Source organism: Bos mutus, chromosome 2, assembly GCF_027580195.1.
Source record: "Bos mutus isolate GX-2022 chromosome 2, NWIPB_WYAK_1.1, whole genome shotgun sequence".
Lineage (NCBI taxonomy): Eukaryota > Metazoa > Chordata > Mammalia > Artiodactyla > Bovidae > Bos > Bos mutus.
Window position 1 is genome coordinate 24,765,107 of NC_091618.1, and position 22,081 is coordinate 24,787,187.

Sequence of the window (22,081 nt, forward strand, 5' to 3'; positions counted from 1 at the left end):
GATAAGGTAAAAGCAAAAACTGTGTTATTCTTTGACCTTTATTAATTTGCACAGTTTTGGTAAGCGGCGAGATCAAAACTATAATTTCTCCAATATAATCAGAATCTACCACACCATATACCACCGAAATTTCTTGAAAAGAAAGCTAGCTACACCCTAGCACAAGTCCTACAATGCCCTCAGGAAGGGGGGCCAGCCACTCCCCTTGGAATCGGAGCAACCGGCATATCAGGGGTTAATATTGTTGCTAAATCCCTTTACCGTCCGCTTTTTTCTTAGCCTGGGTGAAGGAGCACTGCATATTGTGCACGTAGTCTGTTTTAAAATCTCCATTGTTCAAAAAACTTTTTATCTTCCTCAGGCTTAAGCAACACTTTGAGAGGCTTTGGGGGCAAAGTGGGGAACTCTTGGGCCCTGGAAGGCGCAAACGGAGGCAGCAGCAATGGCCTTAAATCAGAAAGTGGTGGTTAAGTTTTTTGTTTTTGTTTTTGTTTTTTTTAAGGTTTGCGCAGGGGGGGTGGGGGGGAGGGGGAGCTCACCAGGGCACCTGGTCACAGCGTCTCTTACAGTCTCTCTCTTCCTCTCTTCCTGCTTTTCTCACTTTTTTCTCCCCCTTCATTTTTCGCTACCCTTCTCTTTCCTTCGTTTCTTTCCCTTTACCCTCTTTCTCTCTTTTTCTTCCCTCCTCCCTCTCTTTCTCTCTGTATCTCTTTTTCTAACTTCCTTTCTTCCTTTCTCAATCTTGCTGCATTCCCTGATTCCTTCCTTCTCTGTTCCTCTCTCCTTTTCACTCTTTAGCTCTTTCTCTATCTTTAGATCTTTCTCTATTTTTTCTTTTACTTTTTTTTTTATTTTTATTTTTTTCTCTTTTTATTTATTTATTTATTTTTTGCTTGGGTGAGGCCCCCCTGAGGGGGTTTTCTTCAAGGAGCAGGCTCTGTATATTGTGTATTTTTTAAAAGCTCCTTTGTTTAAAAGAAGTCTTTTTTATCTTTTTCAGCTTTAGGCGATGCTCTGGGAGACTTTGGATGTAAACTGGGGAATTTTTAGGCCCTGGGAGGTGCAAGCGGAGGTGGAGTAGTCGCCTTAAATCAGAAATTGTTGGATACATTTTTAAAGGTTTGTGTAGAGGGGGAGGGAGCTCGCCAGGGCGCCCGGCCGCAGCGTCCTGTAAGCCCTCTCCTTCCTCCGGAGGTAGAGCACAGTCTCCCTCCTTTCATTCGTCAATGGCAGAAAATATGATCTGCGCAGAAGGTGACCCACTACCATCCACCGCTATAGCCTCTCCCATAGGCTATCCCACAGCCTCATGATGAGGGTCCAGAACATTTTTAATCATATTTATAGGATAAGTTTTTAGTTGTTTTTTACCTTCACCCAAGTATCTAAATTAACAGTAGCCTCTTTAACAGTTTCAAGATTACTTGTATAAAGAGTTGCCATTCTTAGTTTCAGTGTTACCCATGTCAGAAAATTAAGTATAATAGAAGATAAAGCTTTTAGCTTTTAAAAGATCAGGCTTTTCTTTGGCCTTTTAACTCTAGAAACCGGGTTTTCTCTCAAACCCCTTTAACACTTCCCACCACTACTCGCCCTGTCTGTCCTACAGGGGGGTCCGCGGCACCCTGGGTGGGGGCCTATCCGTCCCGTAAATTGAACACTTTCTCAACACTTCTTCAATTCAACACTTTCTCTACACTTTTTCTGAGGTACCTACCTTCGAATCAGCCTGTTTGGGCGCCACTTGCCGGGGACCAGCCCCGGTGGATCCAGGGAATTCGAAGCGGGGACGGCGTCGGCGAGGATCAGGAAACAACTGCTTAATTAAACGTTAATTAAGGATATAAAGAGTAATAGAATGAGGATAGCTCAGTGAAGAAATTCAGTGGAGAAAAGAGGCTGAATAATTCAGCCAGAAGGTAAGAGAAAGAACGACATGGTGAGACCAAGTTTCGGTGAACAAGGCCCACACTTTATTTTCCAAAGTAGTTTTTATACCTTAAGTTATGCATAGAGGATAATGGGGGAAGGGGTAGAGTCATGCAGTAAGCCAGGCTTTCTTCCTGCAAACTTATCATATGCAAAAGTTTAGGTGATTTGCATCATCTTCTGGCCCGGAGGCCTTTTTCTCTAAAGGTGATTATTCTAGAGTCAGGCGCCAGCCTCCAAAAAGCATTAGATAAAGTTGCATTCCTACAGAGCAAAGGTGTGGTGGGCTATAACAAGAAAAAAATTAATTCAAGGGTCCCAGGTTACAAACATTAAAGCTACTATTTACACCAATTATATTAATCAATACACTGCCAGGGACACAGCAGGTAAGGGATATGGAGACTTAGCAGCAAACATGGACCCAACAAGTGAAAATCCCTTCACCAATACAATTTCTAATCAATCTTTTGACTGCTCAAAGGAATCTGTATTTAGACAGTTTAGAACATCTCATGCCTCTCACAGTTTGGAGGCTCTGAGCAATCACATGTGGCCGGAAAAACCTATTCAGGCAGGCTAGAGGACTTCCAAGGGAGTTTGTAGGTTGAAACACTATCACACCCAGGAATTATTAACTGGAGCTATAAGCTAACTCTTTTTTCAGAGAGGTAGTGGGGGACAGCCCCCCATAAAGTCAGAGGTGTAGGTGAAAGCACAAAGCAGAAAGTAGGCAGACTCTGGTTTTGGGGGTAGATTGCTCGAGAATTTCCAGGGAGACTCCTGAGGCTTGATCCCGCCTTTGCGTATGCCAAGCCTCCTTCCTCATGACCTTTGCCAGAGGCGGAGCTCGCTCCCCGCAGAGAATGCCCTGGGCTTGCCTGGGAAGTGCCCAAAGGGTGCGTGGGGCCTGGGGTGGGCTCTCCACAGGATGGGGGCAGGGTGGAGGGAGGAGTTGGATCCCAGGGCACACACTGCTGGGCTGTTAGGGTGTTATTAATGTCTTACACATCAGCACCTTCCTATCCCGTCCCCTCCCTTTCCAACCCAGCCTGAACCCCAACCAAATGGTAGGAGTTGCTTCTGAAAGAATCCCACCAAAGTGAACAGTATTCAAAGGTATCAGTAAAAGGGGGCGTTGATGGGGTTTGCTGAAGGCTGTTTTTAGAAGCCTGGAGGGACTAGAAAAATGCATTTAACATTAAACATGGACACACATATGCATTGTAATAATGTCAACACTTGAATCTGTTCAAAAAAGTTCAGTCCCATGTCAAGGTCCTGGGATGAGAAGTGATTTCTAAACAGACATGCCCTTACAGTCTGCAAGCTGCACATGGACCAATGAGAAGGGAATCAGAGACAGGAGTAAAGTTTGGGGGGGATCCAATTGAAGAATAACCTGTTTTCATGACTCAAATCAGGCTACACTGGTATATAGCCTGCTGTTTTTAAGGGTTATGTCAGAGAGAATCTTTCCATGACAATCTTTCCATGACCTAGCGACCTCATCCTAAAAGTATAAGGTGTATTTAGGATGGTAGAAACATTAAGCTACCTATGTTTAATAAACTGAGCAAAGCTAATGACAGGAATTAGGCACAATCATCTTTTTAAACTGACTCAAATAAAACAAACATTGAAGTTCCCCAGATGTTCTATTAGTTACAAGACTACATTCAAAGACCTACTTTTTACAAAAGTTTAAGTTAGTACAAAGGTACTTATACCCAGTCTTATCAGAAACCAACATAAATGGCAGCTGAAGGCAGGTTTCTAAGACATCAGGCAGGACAGAACACTTCCTCCCACAACCCCAGGATTCAAAGTTGGCACAAAATCTAGTTATTTTATTGCTGCAAATTGGGAAAGGAATACATCAAGGCTGTATAGTGTCACCCTGCTTATTTAACTTATATGCAGAGTACATCATGAGAAACGCTGGGCTGGATGAAGCACAAGCTGGAATCAAGACTGCTGGGAGAAGTATCAATAACCTCAGATATGCAGATGACACCACCCTTATGACAGAAAGTGAAGAAGAACTAAAGAGCCTCTTGATGAAGGTGAAAGAGGAGAGTGAAAAAGTTGGCTTAAAACTCAACATTCAGAAAACGAAGATCATGGCATCTGGTCCCATCACTTCATGGCAAATAGATGGGGAAATTGTGGAAACAGTGAGAGACTTTATTTTGGGGGGCTCCAAAATCACTGTAGATGGTGACTGCACCCATGAAATTAAGACACTTGTTCCTTGGAAAAGAAGCTATGACCAATCTAGATAGCATATTAAAAAGCAGAGACATTACTTTGCCAACAAAGCTCTGTCTAGTCAAAGCTATGGTTTTTCTTGTGGTCATGTATGGATGAGCTGGACTATAAAGAAACCTGAGCACCAAAGAATTGATGCTTTTGAAGAGTCCTTGGACTGCAAGGAGATCTAACCAGTCAATCCTAAAGAAATCAGTCCTGAATGTTTGGAAGGACTGATGCTGAAACTGAAACTCCCAATACTTTGGCCATCTAACGCAAAGAACTGACTCACTGGAAAAGACCCCCATGCTGGGAAAGCCTGCAGGTGAGAGAAGGGGACAAGAGAGAATGAGATGGTTGGATGGCATCATCGACTCAATGGACATGAGTTTGAGTAAACTCCAGGAGTTGGTGATGGACAGGGAAGCCTGGCATACTGCAATCTATGGGGTTGCAAAGAGTTGGACATGACTGAGCAACTGAACTGCTTTTGCCCCACAAATTTTAATGCCAAACTTCATCATCTCAAGACTTTATGCTATGTGAATGCTTACGTGCAGAAAACCTTTTATCACCAGAGCATGGCTCTTGTGCTGTCAAAACCCAAGGGAGGACAGGAAGGGCAAGGGCCCAGAGGGCTCAGGGCAAGTGAGGACAGATGCTAGCAAAGTACATCAAGAACAGAACTCCTAGAATCAAGTCTCCCTTCAAATGGATTGCCCGCCCAAGAAAGACAATTCCCCTAATGCCTTTTTCAATGAGTATTTTAGGAATGTCAATTAGCTTTTATGGAGAGAGCTTTTCTTTCTTTGGAAAAACAAAATATTGAGTTTTAGTATCAGAAAATTTTTACCTATCTTTATTCTTCAAACTTCATGTCAAGTCACAAATATATAGTCCATACCACATAGTAGCTATCTTGCTTCTTTTTGATGTGCACTCTTTCAGGCAGAAAGAGCAGTAACCAAGAAAACACTGAAAATGAATTCAGTGAACAACCGATTTTCAGTATATAAAGTGTACAGTACATTCCAGTGTGGTCCATTATGTACAGTTTAAAAGTACATCTCCTCTAAAACATCACAGATGTACATAATTCTTATCACAAAAGAACCCACACAGAGATTTATTAAGCTTCAAAGCTGTATCACAGGGAATAATTTTTGAAAACTATAAAACCTTGTGTATTCTGGAAGCAAAGTCATTCCAGATTTAACATTGCTGAAAAAACATCAAGCTTTAGAGATCACGGACATCAAATCCATTACTTAAACCAAGTAGCATTTAGAAAGTAGCTAACTTTGTTTTGTTCTGTTGTCAATAAAACTTTCTAATGAAGTTTAAGCTGAGAAATACCAGCAGGGAGAGTGGGGACCTGGGGAGAAGGGAAGAGGGATGGAGGTGGGGGGCTGGTGCAGAGCAGAGATGGCCACCCATCTACCTGATTGTAAACTGCCATATTGTTGGGCTTCCCTGATAGCTCAAGAGGTAAAGAATCCGCCTGTAACACAGGAGACATGGGTTCAACCCCTGGGTCGGGAAGATCCTCTGGAGGAGGAAATGGCAACCTACCCAGTATTCTTGCCTGAAAAATCCCATAGAGAGAGGAGCCTGGCGGGCTACAGTCCATGGGATTGCAGAGTTAGACACGAGTAAGACTGTTTCAGGAGAGACTCAACAATTTTCTATATAGCTTACTTCCAGAAAACAACAGTTAGAAAACATTCTGTTTAGAATTGATACACATATCTGAAAATAGACTGTTAGATAATTCTTGGAAGTTTCCCTTCAAGTTCTTCTGGTTAAACCAATATTTATTTTTCTTATATTCAAATTATAGTTGTTGGGTCAGTTCAGTTCAGTCACTCAGTCGTGTCCGACTCTTTGCGACTCCATGAATTGCAGCACGCCAGGCCTCCCTGTCCATCACCAACTCCCGGAGTTCACTCAAACTCACGTCCATCGAGTCGGTGATGCCATCCAGCCATCTCATCCGTAGCCCACTCCCACTTTTTTTTTTTCAAATCAACCAACTTTTTATTCTTGAAAGGATAATACTAAAACATACAAGTTTCCAAGTCACCAGAGATGGTTTGGATTAAAGTAATTGGAAAGGGGATGCTACTTAATCTCATTTCTTCCGTGTCACCTGACACCTGGTATCTGATATTTTAGGAATGACAGGAACCATAAAAAGTGAGAAAAATAAGACTGTGTACAGATCAAGCCAGCAATATTAGATGTTTCTGAAAAATAACTTTTATTCTGAATCAGTGATAAGCTACATATTCATCTGCCACTATTTCAAGTCACAATTATATTGACATCTCTCCTTTGAAACAATGAACCGTTTTTTCTACTTTCCAAACAACATTTGAAAGCAAATAATTATTCTAAAGATAAAGCATCAGAAACAAATTCTCTCCACCCAAGGTGACTTTAAGTTTCAGATCACAACATTTTAGAGATACACCATTTAATCTTTCCTATTTTTACTTCTTCTTGGCAGTTTTTTCAAACTGAAAATTTAAACTATGACATGAAAAGCATTCAAAACACAATACAAATATATACAAGAATACAAGAAAAGTTTAAAACAAAAATATTGTATTGCAGTATCTCCAAATATGATGTGTTCTTGAAATGACCAAAAACCACAGGGTGCAGGCCCGCAACGCTCTCACATCCTACACAGATCTATGTTCATCTCTCTTCATATATATGTGTTTTTATTTTGCCTTTTGGTGCCTAAAGTAACTGAGACTCAAAAAGATACTTAATATGACATGAAAAACAGGGTACCTATGATTTTTTTACATCCTAATCTGAACACATCTTAATTGGTGCAATATTACTCAATAATAGGCAAGCGATACATATGAAACGACATACTATAATACAATGTTTTCAGAATCAAACAATTTCCACAATGACATGAAAAAGCTGCAAATTAACTCACCTCATTATAAAGTGAAATTCTCATATATCATAGTAAGAATGCTACTATTAGAAGCATTCTAAAGTATCTCATTTTCTAGTGTAGAAAGGTTATGGTAGAAAAAATAAGGTGCATTTTTTAATAAGCCACCAACAGACACTTTATAGTGCCTGACACATATACACCCAGTGCAAACTATCCAAGAAAATAATCCTTATTTTAATATGAGATGTTTCACTACACAGCTCGACTAAAGGTAAAATGAGAAATAGCTTTCCATCATTAATATGGCATAATCACAGACAATTCAATGTATATATATATATATATGCGGTCAGTGAAAATAAAGAATAACATTCCATCCTTTGATTTATTGTTTTTAAATTCTACCTTACCTTTTAGAATTGTTCCCAATTCTAAAAATTTAGATAGTTTCCTAGTTTCCATAGCTAACTAGAAGACTAGATATTTTGATGGTCAGCTACTAGAGATTAATGGTCCACTGGCGATACCCTCACTGTGTTTCTTCTTTACTATGAAACCATAACCCTCTATTGCTATTGTTTCATGCAGCACCAACCCAACTTCATTTTTCCCTAAGAAAAAATAAATATATAAAGAAGACACTGTGAGGCATATATTCACAAGGTCTCAATTTCTTAAAACATAAGTATGGGTATATTTATTTCTCTCAAATGCATACAAGACAATAATTACACAGCAACAAATCTTTAGTTCAACAATGATTTGATTCAAAAGCATTTGAATGAAATTTACATAATTTCACATCCATACCCTTGCATTTTAAATACTGTAAGTAAAAAAGCCCCCCAAATAACCAATTCTTATATTTCCTATTTAGTCCTCTATACATCCAAACTTTAAAAAGTTACAAACTGAACATTATACAGAACATATAAATCATGTTTAAAAACTTGAGGTTTTTTAAAATCACTGTTCCCCAATATGATTCATAAAAGTCCTCATGCTGACAAGTGCAGTCCTAGGTGGTAAAGTAAACTGGAGGAGGGGAAGAAAGAAGAGACAGACACAAGTTTGCTGTCTTAATATTTTACTAATCCTGTCAGTTAAAAATGGTGATGTCATGAGAAATAACAGTTTAGGTTTAATATGAGGAATGGACTCTGCCTCACAGTTTGAGACATGCATTTCAAGTATTTTCCTATTTGATCTGAGCTCCCTGCAGCAAACTGATGCTGAAAGAGAATAACTATTTTCTTCCATACATTCGCTCAATGTCCGCCTGGTAATGTGTTTTAAGCTCTTTTCGTTTCAGCTTGAAGGCATCTGTCACCAGACCAGTTTCAGGGGTCCACGGTTCAGGGCTCAAACGAATTTTTACTGGAATTTCAAACTTTTCCAGACTTGCTGAGGTTGTGGAAAAAAGAAATTAAAAAGTAAACACAGAGCCATGAAAAATATACAATTAAAATTCTTAGCAAACAATTTTAACTTCCTCAGTCTCCACACAACCATCAAAATGTAAAATCTACAGCTAATAAATCTCACTTCTAAGCAATTTATCCCTCAGAAATACTAGAAGCAAAACATATATATATATAAAAATTATAATAGCAAAAAACTGTTTAGAAAATCTACATGTCCATCAACAGAATGAGTTGGGTAAATTATGATATAGGCATAAAATGTACACAATTCATTCTTTAAAAATAAGTTAGATCTATTGGTATGGGTATATAAAGATACTTACCATATATTGTTAGGTTTAAAAAAATGATTTTGCCTTGTGTTTGAACACTACATAAACTTACATGCAACTAGATGTGTAGGATGAGGATACAGATAAAATAAACGATATGCTCGAGGGGCTAGTATCCAGGATTAAAAAAAGGAAGTGTCACTTTTGATCTTATACCTATTTGTTTTCTTTGAATTTATTTTTTAAAAATCACTTTAGAGGGCTTCCCTGGTGGCTCAGTGGTAAAGAATCCACCTGCCAATGCAAGAGACACAGGTTCAATTTCTGATCTAGGAAGATTTCACATGCCTCAGAGCAACCATGCCCATGCGCCTCAACTACTGGGCCAGTGCTCTCGAGCCCGGGAGCTGCGACGACTGAAACCTGAGCGCCCTGGAGCCCGTGCTCCGCAACAGGAGAAGCCATGGCAAGATGAGAAGCTCACGTGCCGGAATGAGAGGAGCCCCAGCTCTCTGCAACCAGAGAAAAAGCCCACACAGCAACAAAGACCCAGCACAGCCAAAAATAAAATAATTTTCTAAAAATCACTTTAACAACTAAGAAATAATAAAGTTAAAACAGAAATCTAGTGACTGAGCCAGGACAGTCGCCGTGAGCTCTGAGGAAAACTGTGTGCTCCCTACTGTGTTTCTCACACACCGCTCGATATCAAGGAGATCCACAAGAGGGGAAGGATAGGGGGTGGTGGGGGAATGAGATCTGAAGAAGCACGTTTCCTTATTAAGGCTGATTTACTTTTCCAGCACTTGTTTCACAAATATTTACCAGCAAAAATTATTGTGTAAAATGCTTTAGTAAACATTGTTTTAAAATACAAAAATGAATAAAAATGAATAGTTTCTGCTCTCAACTGGTATACTATTGGGAAAGGGGTAAACACTTAGCCATAATAATACATACATTTTAAAAGAATTGAATTCAAGATATAGATGCCTTAGGAAGAAAAACGATATATTAACTCAAATAATAAAGTTTTATTCTTCAAAGATTACAAGTATTTCAGGAGTGGTTTCTAACTGGAAAAGCCACCATGAGAAAAAGCAGTACAGTAGGGACCAAGCATTAAAGGACACGAGTTTGACAGCACTGAGAGGCGTGGAGACTCGCACGCAGGCCCTGGAAGCCCACGCTCAGCTATAAACACTCAGCACTGCACTCATGATTGGACTCAAAACGATGCTAGCAACAGCGATATCATCTACACCAGGTTTTAGAAAAATGAACAGAGCAACAATCACATGACCAGTTGGGGAAATGGGGACTCTAATAAAAACTATGAGTATTTCTTCCTTATTTTGTTGTGAATATGTTTGTATATATGGTAAGCAAATACTTTTGTTTTCTTCCCCTCATTCTCTTGTCATAATATATTAATAAGTTAACTTTATATCACAGTATTTAAGTTACAGGATATCAAAGTAGCAGAGTTAAAAAATCACTCAGGGGTGTGCAAACACTTCTGGAGAAAAGGTTCATGTATTTTCAGTTGCACACAAGATAACTGTTTAATGTTAGGTGACAGTCTGACTTTGTTACTGTCTTTACTTGGAACTTAAACTATGGTTTAAGGAAATGTATGTGGGTGCCAAGCTGACAACAGGAGGACTGTGGTGGTTTTATGCCTCATCTGGACTAGGCTGGAGTTCCCAGTTATTCAATTTGAAAGTGGTTTTATAGATATGGCTAAGTCAGTTCAAAGACCTTGAGAGCTGAGCTGAGGCCCCCTCAAAAAAGAAGCAATTCTGCCTATGGACAGGGGCTTTGACCCCTGCCTAAGAGCTCCAGTCCACTTTTTCAACAGTCTGTCCTACAGATTGCCAGTCTGTCCAGCCAGCCCCCAGTGAAAAGGCAAACTAATTCCCTACCTGAAAAGTTTCTATAGTTAAATATATTTAACCTACTGATTCTGTTCTCTGGTGTGAATTGAATATAGACTTGGCTTAAAAATGAAGTTGGATCCCTTCTTCACATCATATATAAAAATGGATTAACTCAAAATGGATTAAGGACCCAAATATAAGGACAAAAGCTACAAAACTCTTAGAAGAAAATAAAATATTTACTTGTAACTTAGATTAGGCAACGGCTTCTCAAATGTGAAGTACAAGCAACCAAAGGAAAAAAAGGAAATTGTTTCTTATAAAAATTAAAATTGTTGTACTTCAAAGGATACCATCAAGAAAGTAAAAACACAACCCAAACAATGGTAGAAAATACTTACAAATCACATATCTGATAATGGATTTGCATCTAAAATATATAAAGACCCATATAGTGACAGATTTTATTTTCTTGGGCTCCAAAATCACTGCAGATGGTGACTGTAGCCATGAAATTAAAAGACGCTTACCCTTTGGATGGAAAGCTATGACAGACCTAGATAGTATATTAAAAAGCAGAGACACCTCTTTGCTGACAAAGGTCCATGTGTAGTCAAAGCTATGGTTTTATCAGTAGTCATGTACAGATGTGAGAGAGACCACAAAGAAGGGGGAATGCCAAAGAAGTGACGCCTTCGAATTGTGGTGCTGGAGAAACTTGAGAGTCCCTTGGACAGCAAGGAAATCAAACCAGTCAATCCTAAAAGAAATCAACCCTGAGTATTCATAGGAAAGACTATGCTAAAGTTGAAGTTCCAATACTTTGGCCAGTAAAAGGAAATGAAGTGTTGATACACACTACAACAAAAATATAGAGATGAACATTTCATGCTAAGTGAAAGAAACCAGTCACAAAAACCCATATACAATATGGTTCGACTTTTACAAAATCTCTAGAACAGGCAAATCTACAGAAACAGAAAGATCAGTGGCTCCCAAGGACTAAGAGGTCTGAGGTATGATGAGAAGTGCCTGCTGATGGACACAATATTTCTTTTTTGAGGTGATGACAAAGACAATGAGGTGATAACAATCTGAAACTGATATGGCAATGTGTACAATTCTGCCAACATACTAAAAACTATTGTATACTAAATGGTTGAGATGTTTGGTGTGTAAATTATATGTCTGTTTACAAAATTTATTTTTAAAAAATATATATTTAAGTATATAAACTTTAAATTATGCTTAATTGTTTCAGTATTCTACCTTACGGAGAAACAATATAGGTTTCTAACTTAATTCAGCATCAGTGCAAGGATTTTGAGTTACCTAGAAAAGCTGGAAACTATATTCAGGCTGACATGCTAAAAAACATAATTACTCCTGAAATACAGGGTCAGAATAACTTCATCTGATTAAATGAGATCTACATTTTTCATTATCTTGAATGACATATCTAAGGAGAATAAAAATGCACACTTATATTTCACTTAACGCTGATGACTCAGACAGTAGAGCTGTTTTTATTAAACCAAGAATATCAAACTACATCTCTCTGTGCCCACTCCACAAAACACACATACACATACAAAAGGGGTAGAGGACACATGATAGCAGTGTAGAAAGAGTCTTGGACGGTTCACTGTGGGCTGGGGTGTCTGGGAAGCCCAGCAGGGCCTTGGAAACAGCAGAGCAGAGTGGAGAAAGGGCCAAACCGGAAAACAGAAACTGTGAGAAGAGAACGTTCTGATACGTGTACATCAGTGGTGGGCGTGGTGGCCTTGTGTGTCCCCAGAGGAGCTTGAATGGATGGGGGTGACAAGCATGTTCTCCAAACTAATGGTAGGAAAATATGATTGGTTTCTGAGCAGGAAATGTAACCTAAGTCCTTGTAACAAAAACAGAACAAACAAGTTAAAGTATTCTCTCCCCATCTCAGTCCCAGAACCAGTTACCACTCTCACTCACCTGAAATAGCAGCTTCAGAAAGCACTTTCAGTACCTCATTCTCCATTTCACAGCTGTTACACAGCTCCTCCCAAGTCCCATGAAGTCCTTTCCTTCGTGCTAGTTCTGTTAGTTCCTTTTGATTTGGCACAACAAATCCGATGACATAAGAATGATAACTGAAATACATAAGGGACAACTTGGTTAGGGCACTAAATGGCACACCATGTTAACTGTGGTTACTGATTACACTCAAGTTTAGAAGCCAACTCTCTACCATTTTAAAGAACATACATAATATTTGCCACACTTACTTCATGCAACAGCCACTTTTACTGTCTGATTCATAACACGTTCTGATGCTTTGGCAGAATTCATTGCTAAATAAACCTTAATCTGACATTTCATGATGAATTTCAACTATGTATATAATAACTATTATGAATCATGCTTTTAAAAGAAATTAGAAAATTTAGCTTTAAAAAGTCAGTAATTCACATCAATAGACTATAAACGAAAATAAAAGCTAATGAAAGTAAGAAGCTGTTTTTAAGAAAATCTGGCAACAAGTCAAACTAATGTGATTATATATTCTTTTATCATGAGAATTTGTATTCTAGAGGAACTCTAAGCACGCCCACAGAAAGCAGTCACCTGAAGAAACGACAGCATCATCAGAAGAAAGACAGTCCTGGTTAGTATCACACCAGAAAATCCAGAACTGTTAGCATCACTAAAGAAAACACTTCATGACTAACAGAGGGCAGAATCATTTATAAATCGATATGGTAAATCTCTAAAGTGGGCTGTACCTCAAACTCTATTTCTAAATTGGTTCTTCTAATACCAGATTTTATTTTTTCACAGTAAGTATTATGTTAACTGCAGCAGTAAGTCTTCTAGACTGGCCACAAAACACCCAATCACTACCACTGGGGAATGATTGCCACACACAGTAGTGTTACGGAAAAATGTGAACAGTGTGTCAATCTGAAATTCCAACACATTTCCCAAGAGTGCATTCCTGGGATTAACTTTAAACTCTCCTTCCCAGCTGCCTCTGAATCATCATGGGCAAGAGACGCTATGTGTTAAGCCACAGCTTAACCTAGCTTAAGGGGGGAAGGAAGCCCTCCTTTGGGGTTCCTGGGGCCCCAGGCAGGCTCGAATAGAGAAGTGGTAGTAAGAACTGAGCAGAGCACTGTTAGCCGACCAATTTCCTTCTTTACTCAGCTCTCCTCTAGACTGGTTGCGGGAAGCCTCCTCGTGTAGAAGGACAAGTAGCTCAGAGAACCAAAGCAGCGGGAAGGAGGGTTTATTTTCTTCACCTTCCAATCACATGGGATTCTGCACCAAGATGTAAAACAGAAATCAGACAGAGGACAATATGGAGAGGAGCATCACAAGGCAAGAATCAGCCAGTGACTGTAATGAGAAGAGGAAAACCCATGAGAAGGAAGAGGTCTTAGTATAATTTTACAGAGAAGGCCAGCAGAGAAAGGAAGGGCCGACAGCATTACCAAATGTTTTAAGCAGCATAAATTCTATGCTCTTACCTGTTTGCATATGCACAAATGTTATCTATTAGTGGGAGATTCTTCAAAGCAGCCTCCACCTTCCCAAGAGAAACATATTCTCCTGCCTGTAGTTTTACAAGGTCCTTCTTACGATCTGTGCAAAAACAGGGCCAGGAGCAGGGCACATTGGAGGATAGTATCAACACACCTTTAATACATACAAATACTGGCTATTCCCCACAAATACTGGCCATCCCCTACATAATTTGCAATCAGTTAAGTTCCTTATAAGAGTTATGCTGAAATTTAAAACACATAATAAAATGAGGCCCTTATTTCTGTACCACTGAATACATTTTTTTAAAAAACTTAGCTTCTTAAGGGACCCCATCCTCAGGGCTTCGGGTACATTCTGCTCGACAGATTACGTCCACGGGACACATTAATGCCAGAAAGGTCAAGAATATATACTCAAGTGCCCTGTGAAAGCTCACAGTCTATCTGAAGAGAAGCAGGATGAAAAACCATATTACTTCAGTACAACATGGTAGTGCTAAGTGTTCAGACTCTCCAACTTGCTGATTTTGGAAGAATTCCTGCAAGTGAGGCCTGAACTGAGTCTTCAGAGAAGACTGAGCAGCAGCCAAGTGGAATGGCACTGGCAAAGAACAGAGCTGTGCCAGTTTGCATTACTGCAGCACAAAAGAGATGGGGGCAGATGGGTGAGCGGGGCCACCCTCAACTGAGCCTCTGGGAGCCACTCAAAAGTTTCCAGCAGGAAAGCAGTCAGGGAGATAGGGGTTCAGTAATCACGTGGTGGCCACGAGAGGGTGCATTCAGCAGAGGTAGGCACTACAACAGAAGGAATTTCTTGCAACAGGGTGGCAAAAGGTGCAGACCTGACCTACAATTACAGAAACAGGGAGAGATGGACAGAACGATCTTGAGGCATATTTTATAAGGTAAAGTAATGGAATATGGATTAACTATATGGGAGCTGGCTGCAGAGGCTGTCATCTCCTGCCAGTGTCTAGATGGCATGACTGGGATAGAAGTGCCATTAACTGAAACAAAAAACCCAAGAGGAGAAGCAGGAGAATGTATTTTTCACCTGTCAGTCCTGGTACTGAGCTGCCAGGCATTCCTTAGCTCTCAATGGCAAGGGAAGGAAATGCTTCAGACAGGCAAGAGTCTTGCCCAATAACCTCTACATACACAAAAATGATGGCTTCCCAGGTAGCTCAGCTGGTAAAGAATCCGCCTGCAATGCAGGAGACCCCAGTTTGATTCCTAAGTTGAGAAGATCCCCCAGAGGAGGGCATGGCAACCCACTCCAGTATTCTTGCCTGGAGAATCCCCATGGACAGAGGAGCCCAGTGGGCTACAGTCCATGGGGTCGCAAAGGGTTGGACATGACTGAGCAACTAAGCACAGCACACAAAAATGAATACTCCCTACTAAGAATTCGACTCTTTAAGGGTTATCTAGTAGTAATTAAAAATACCACTTCTGAACAGACCTTAAGGCCTCATAACATGTCAAGCCTTATAAATTCCATACAGTCCCTCTTGTGCATTTTTACACTCCAGGGCTGATACAGAGACCATACCAACATTACAGAAAGATGAATTCTTACACTATTAAACAACTTCTCTAAATATACAATCTCTTTTTTGAAAAGACACTACAGGAACATCTACTTAAAGAGAAACAGTATCAGCTGGCTCACCAATGATCTTCAAACAACCATCAGGGTCAAACTCCCCAATGTCTCCAGTACAGAGCCACCTCTGTCCATTTTCATCTTCAAAAAAATCAGCTTTTGTTTTCGCTTCATTTTTGTAGTACCCCATTGTCACATTTTGGCCACCAATAAGAATCTCACCCCTGGGATGTGGTTTATCGGTATTAAAGTATCCACCTAATAAACAGAATAATTTAGAGTTAATTGAATAGTTTTATCCCTCACACATCAGGTGAATATTTGAAACTGCTAGTTTCCAAATAGGGACATCTGATTTTGATCCAATTAGGGTTTCTCAAAGTAAGGCAGACACTATGAACAAAATTCATCATTAAATCTAGCTACAAATTTTCAGTTACTTAACCATAAGCACTTCTGCTTTCAAACTACTATTCCGAGAAAAAAAATAAACGCAAAAACCCAACATCTAGTGTATAAAACAGTTACATATGTACTATGCAGGTCAGTTCCTTTAAGGATTCTGTAGAGATGCTTAAATATCATACTAATTAACTGATAAAAGTGCTAAATTGTGCATTTTGAGAATCAATCTCAGTATAAAGTCAAACTAGCATACATTTAGAGGATTTATTCCTTACAGATAACTTCAGAATAGTTCCAAGCTTATGAAACATTTTCACTAGTTTTGCTAAAAGACAGCTGAAAAGTGACACCCAAGGCTTAGAATCTCTTTGTATAAAAGAAAAGTGTATCCAAACAAACCAGAAATAATATGCACATGTTAATAGGATCAAATATTTTAAAAATGACTAGTATTTAAACAGAATGAGCAAGACAATTTTACGTAATTATAGTAAAAATTTCCTTCTGATAATTTTGGGTTGAAGCCGTCAAAGAAGAGAAAGAAAAAAGAAAAGAATAGGTAAAAATCTTCCGTTTCACAGAATGAATTTTGCGATTTTGTTTCTATAAAATATGATCATTTGCAATTTATGGGCATTATTCATTTAATACATCTTCAAATTTTCCCCATAATTCTTACTTGCATTTATGTAATAAAACAAGCAAAAAAAAACCAATTCTTCAAAATCATCTCTGAAACAAGCATAATAAATTCACTCACAGCTCTAGATAAAAATATTTCTATTTACAAAAGACAAAAGTAAGCACTTATGGGTGATTTTATATTCTAAAATAAGGAAGAAAATGAAGTACAATTCTAATACTATACAAATTAATGCTCTGGGGCTAAAACAGGTTATTACCTTCCTCCCAGTTCTTTAATTTGATTTCACAGCAAACTAATGGTGCTCCCACTCTGCCAGTATTGTAGTCCCACACTATGACGTAAATGAAAAAAAGTATTTGATTATGGTAGTTAATAAACTGCTTCATTTTTTTTTAATTACAAAGATTTATCCCAAAGCTTAGATATCCCCAGAAAACCTTTACAAGCAGAAGTAGCACACTGGTGAACCAGGCTGTGTAGCCCACACTGAGGTGTTTTGTTTCTTTAATCTTAAGTGGTTATAAACAAGACACTTTACAGAAGAGTACAGAATCTCCAAGAGCCGTGGGTCCACATTTCCAGCACAGCAACAACTATAGCCCCTAACAGACAGGACAGGCCTGCTCCAGTTTTCCCAGATTCCATACCATCACATTTTCGTACACCCACTAAGTAGCTGCTTGGTTCATGACTCTGCCTTCCCTGTTTTTAAGGATGAAAGAGTACAATGGTTTACAGCTATTCCACTTTCTTACTCGACTTAACACAGCTTTGCAGGACAAATAACCTCTCCAGTCTTCAAAGTGAGACCTCTGAAGCTCCCCTCACCTCAGCTTACGCTACCATACCCTATTTAAACTCATACAGTAAGAGTTCAGAGGCCAGGCTGGAGGTTCAGACTGTTCACTTTCAAAGATCTGGGGCAAGACTTCACCACTATTATGAATTACTACTGCATTAGGTTTCCTTTTCAAGGACCATTCAAATATCAGAAATAAAAGTTTGATACATGATACTTTACAGATTTATTTACAACATAAACCATCACTGCTTAATCGCACAACCAATGGAAACCTTAAAAATCAAAGAAATTACAGCTCCTTGGGAATTGAACGTGCATGTTTTTAAGAATGCTTGTGTGTTTTCTGCAAACCAAGACTTACAAGCAGCTTCCAAAAATATGAAAATGATAGAGGACATAACAGAAAACTGGAAAACATGGAAGTAGTGCAGGATAAACCTGGCATAAGAATGGTACACAAAATCACTTAGGGCAAAGAAAGGAACATGAATAAGGTTTAGTGTCTACAAATATCTAGAGAAAACAAAGGAGAAGCATAATTTTTTCTTGGACTTGAGAACAAAGTAACTTTCCTCTATAAAAGAGCACATGGGGCACTAGAGAGTCACCTGGGAACCACCTGGGTGATGGACCAGTCACCTAAACTCGTCATCATGATAAACTCTGGGAATTAGATTCTCCAGACTAAAATGAGATTCTCTAGTTTTTCATTGCACTTATTTTAACACAGACCACTCACCTCAATAAACATTTCTGAATTTGACCCTTTTATAAACCTAAACAAACACACTAATTTTTCTACATAAAAAGAAATTTAATAACTGATATAAGATCATATATGCATACAATACAGCTAATGCTTGTTATTTAACCTTCTTTTCTAGAATGCTGCTGCTGCCATTAAATGCAAGTAGTTTTTAATACTACCTATCATAAGTTTAACATGAAAAACTCCTCTACATGAACTAGTGACATTCAGACATACCTAATACATTCTGAAAACTGATTTCAACAATCACAGTACTTGGGATTTACACAAATATTTTAACTGATTTTCTATATATTTGCAAACAACAACCCATACCAAAAGGGCCAGGAGTTATAGGCACCACTCTTCAGACAACACTAACCTTCTGTAATTGTTCCAGCCCCACAAGATTCAGTGAGTCCATACCCCTGACCAACAGGACAGCAAAAACAGATGTTCATGAATCGCTGTGTGGTTGCAGAAAGTGGAGCACCTCCACACAACAGAAGTCGAATATTTCCACCTAGCAAGCCTCGAACTTTCCGGAAAATAAAGCTAAAAAAAAAAATCCAATCACAGAATTTTAAAGCTGAATGGGATTTTCCAAATCATTTAGACTAATCTCCCAATTTTGATATATAGGAACACCTCGAAGATAATTTAGGGTTTGGTTCCAGACCATAGCAATAGAGAGACAATCACAATAAAGCAAGTCACTTCAATTTTTGGTATCTTGGTACATACAAAAATTATGTTTATACTATACTGTGGTTTATTAACTGTGCAACAGCAGTATGTGTAAACAGCAATGCATACCTTAATTAAGAAATACTTTATTCTTGGCAAATGCTAACCACCTGACAATAGAGGGTCGCCACAAACCTTCCATTTGTTTAAAAAGAAAATCACAGTTACTTGTGAAATACAATAAAGCAAGGCGCAACACAATGAGGTGTGCCTGTGAGACGTTGAGACCAAGTGATTTATCCAAAGTCACAAAGCCAATTTAAGAATTCTCTTGACGCACTATTTAAATCTAAATGTCTATCCAACCAAGTTTACTTGACCAAGAAAATGTGATTTTCTCTTAAGAACTGCAAGAAATATTAGAATTCAAAATTGCCAGGTTTAATTCTGTATAGTAACGGAAATCCTTTGCTTATGGCCAGAATAATTAGTTTTATATCATTATATAATACATATTAATACTGAATAACTTGACTGTATCTTCATGAAGTTTATTATTAAAAGCAAATTATTTTTTTGCTTTAGCTTATTTCATTAGAAATGTATACATATCTGTAAATAGCAATTTAGCTCTTTAGAATTTCACTAACTCAAAGTATCCGGTAAATTTAAAAAGGAAACAACTCTAATATCTAATTGAAATGCTTCTGAAAATACACTAAATAAAGAGACCGCTTACTACCTTGATGAAAAGAGGGGAAGGGTTTTGTCTGTATTTTAATAACTTTGAAAAAGGCAAAGATCAAAAGGCAACCATTTAAAATATGTGTGTATATAAATATATCTAATATATATGTGTATATATAAATATATATGTGTGTATATATAGTAGTGATAGTCACTTAGTCGTGTCTGACTCTTTGCAACCCCATGAACTGTGGCCTGCCAGGTTCCTCTGTCCATGGGATTTTCCAGGCAAGAATACTGGAGTGGATTGCCATTCCCTTCTCCAGAGGATCTTCCTGACCTAGGAATTGAACCCAGGTCTCCTGCATTGCAGGAAGATTCTTTACCATCTGAGCTACAGGAAAGTATACAAATACATATCTGTGTATATATAAATACATATATATATGCACATAAACATATGTGCACATATATGTTTATGTGCATATATATATGTATTTATATATGTGCATATATATATTATGTGTGTATAAATACGTATGTATTATATATACATATATGTATATATATGTGCACATATATTATATGTGTGTATAAATACATATGTATTACATAAATACATATATGTATATATATAAATATATATAAAATAGGTTTACAAAGCAGTTATGTATCTCACTGGAGAGATTAGTAAAAGGCAGGAAAAAATTATAAAGCTTTAAATGTGACACATTTGAAAACTATTAATATCCCCATAAAAAGTAATTTGAATGTCATCATACTGTTATTTTCTAATTTCTCAACTACTTTACAGTTAAATATACTTATCCTATTAGTGCCATGGGGGGAGGGGTGGAATAGGTCACAAAACGTTTAATACCTGGTTGCCATTTTCTATTCCTATCAAAATAAATTTAAAAGCAAAGAGAAACTACTTCTCAAAATAATTAAAATCATGTAAGTGGCCACCAAAGATATAAACACACTATTAGCACAATAAAATTTTTGGTGATATTTTTCAAATAACTGCTCATATTCTTATGCGAGATGGAATTTTTAGAGACCCTTAAGATAATTAATGTGAACAAATGATCAAATTATGACGGAGGAAGAGCCTTTTACACACCTATCACACAGCGGAGTACTGTGTCCTTTTGAAATCTGTTCCATTTTGTAATTATAGGCCAGAATAAACAGATTGCGTTGAAAACTGCTCATTTCATTCACTTTATTCATGACATTTTTGTAGATTCGATCCATGATTTCCTAAAAATATACAAATGACTTAATATAGTCAATAATGCTCTCAGCTACCTTATTTAAAAGCTTAACATCAGATTACTATTTCCATTAAGAGAGACATTTTAAAAGAGACATTCTGTCAATAATAAACTTTTAAAATAGAGCCACACTTTGTTTAAAAATGAGATTTCAGTAAAAGCAATTTTTAATAGATGTTTAGCAGTAGTAAAGAAAGGGGAAATATTAAAAACCTTAGGGCAGTAATATGCCACCACTGATTCTTTACACTGCTTTGTTTATTTATCTTACTTGTGTGTGTACTCAGCTATGTCCAGCTCTTTGCAACCCCGTGGACTGCAGCCTGCCAGGCTCCTCTGTCCATGGGACTCTCCAGGCAAGAATACTGGAGTGGGTTGCCATTTCCTTCTCCAGGTTATCTTACTTATTCTGAGCTAAAAACTAAACTCACTAAATAAATGAACATCTATATGAAATGACTTTTTAAATTCTCCTAATTTTATCTTATGAAGATATGAAGTACTACATTCTTGGCTCACAAAAACCATGGGGTTATTTTGCTTGCTGGTTTTGATTTTTAATGCTGCACCCAGGAAAAAATTTCCTTGCCTGAACTGTATTTTGCTTGCTACTGCTATTACTATGACATACACTTTACTGACTTGAAATAGTTTCTCTCCACAATTTTATACTATATTTAATATTCATATGAATCAAAAATTTAAAGAAAGATATTATTAAGGAAACTACATACCTACTGAAACTTCAAAACTACTGATCATTTATATTTGCCTTTAGAAAAACTACATAATAATGTGAACATTATTATGTGAACATTTGGTGTGTGCAGCAGTTCAGTCGTGTCCTCCCTTTGCAACCCTTTGGACTGCAGCCTGCCAGGCTCCTCTGTCCATGGAATTCTCCAGGCAAGAATACTGGAGTGGGCTGCCATTTTCCTCTCCAGGGGATCTTTCTAACACAGGGATAAAACCAGTGTCTCTTGCGTCTCTTGCACTGGCAGGCAGATTCTTTACC

The 22,081-nt window shown here is 38.1% G+C and overlaps 1 protein-coding gene across 1 annotated transcript in view; it reads right to left on the reverse strand.

Annotated features, from left to right (window-relative positions):
* Positions 1-6,423: 6,423 nt before the first annotated feature.
* ACSL3 (acyl-CoA synthetase long chain family member 3) overlaps positions 6,424-22,081 on the reverse strand; it is a 75,091-nt gene continuing 59,433 nt past the window's right edge. The window contains exons 9-15 of the mRNA XM_070385942.1: positions 20,913-21,052; positions 18,795-18,967; positions 17,119-17,193; positions 15,878-16,069; positions 14,188-14,302; positions 12,653-12,810; positions 6,424-8,509 (exon numbers count right to left, since the gene is read on the reverse strand). Of these exons, the coding sequence (XP_070242043.1) occupies positions 8,352-8,509; positions 12,653-12,810; positions 14,188-14,302; positions 15,878-16,069; positions 17,119-17,193; positions 18,795-18,967; positions 20,913-21,052 (1,011 nt within the window). The 3' untranslated portion in view covers positions 6,424-8,351. The remainder of the gene's footprint in view (positions 8,510-12,652; positions 12,811-14,187; positions 14,303-15,877; positions 16,070-17,118; positions 17,194-18,794; positions 18,968-20,912; positions 21,053-22,081) is intronic.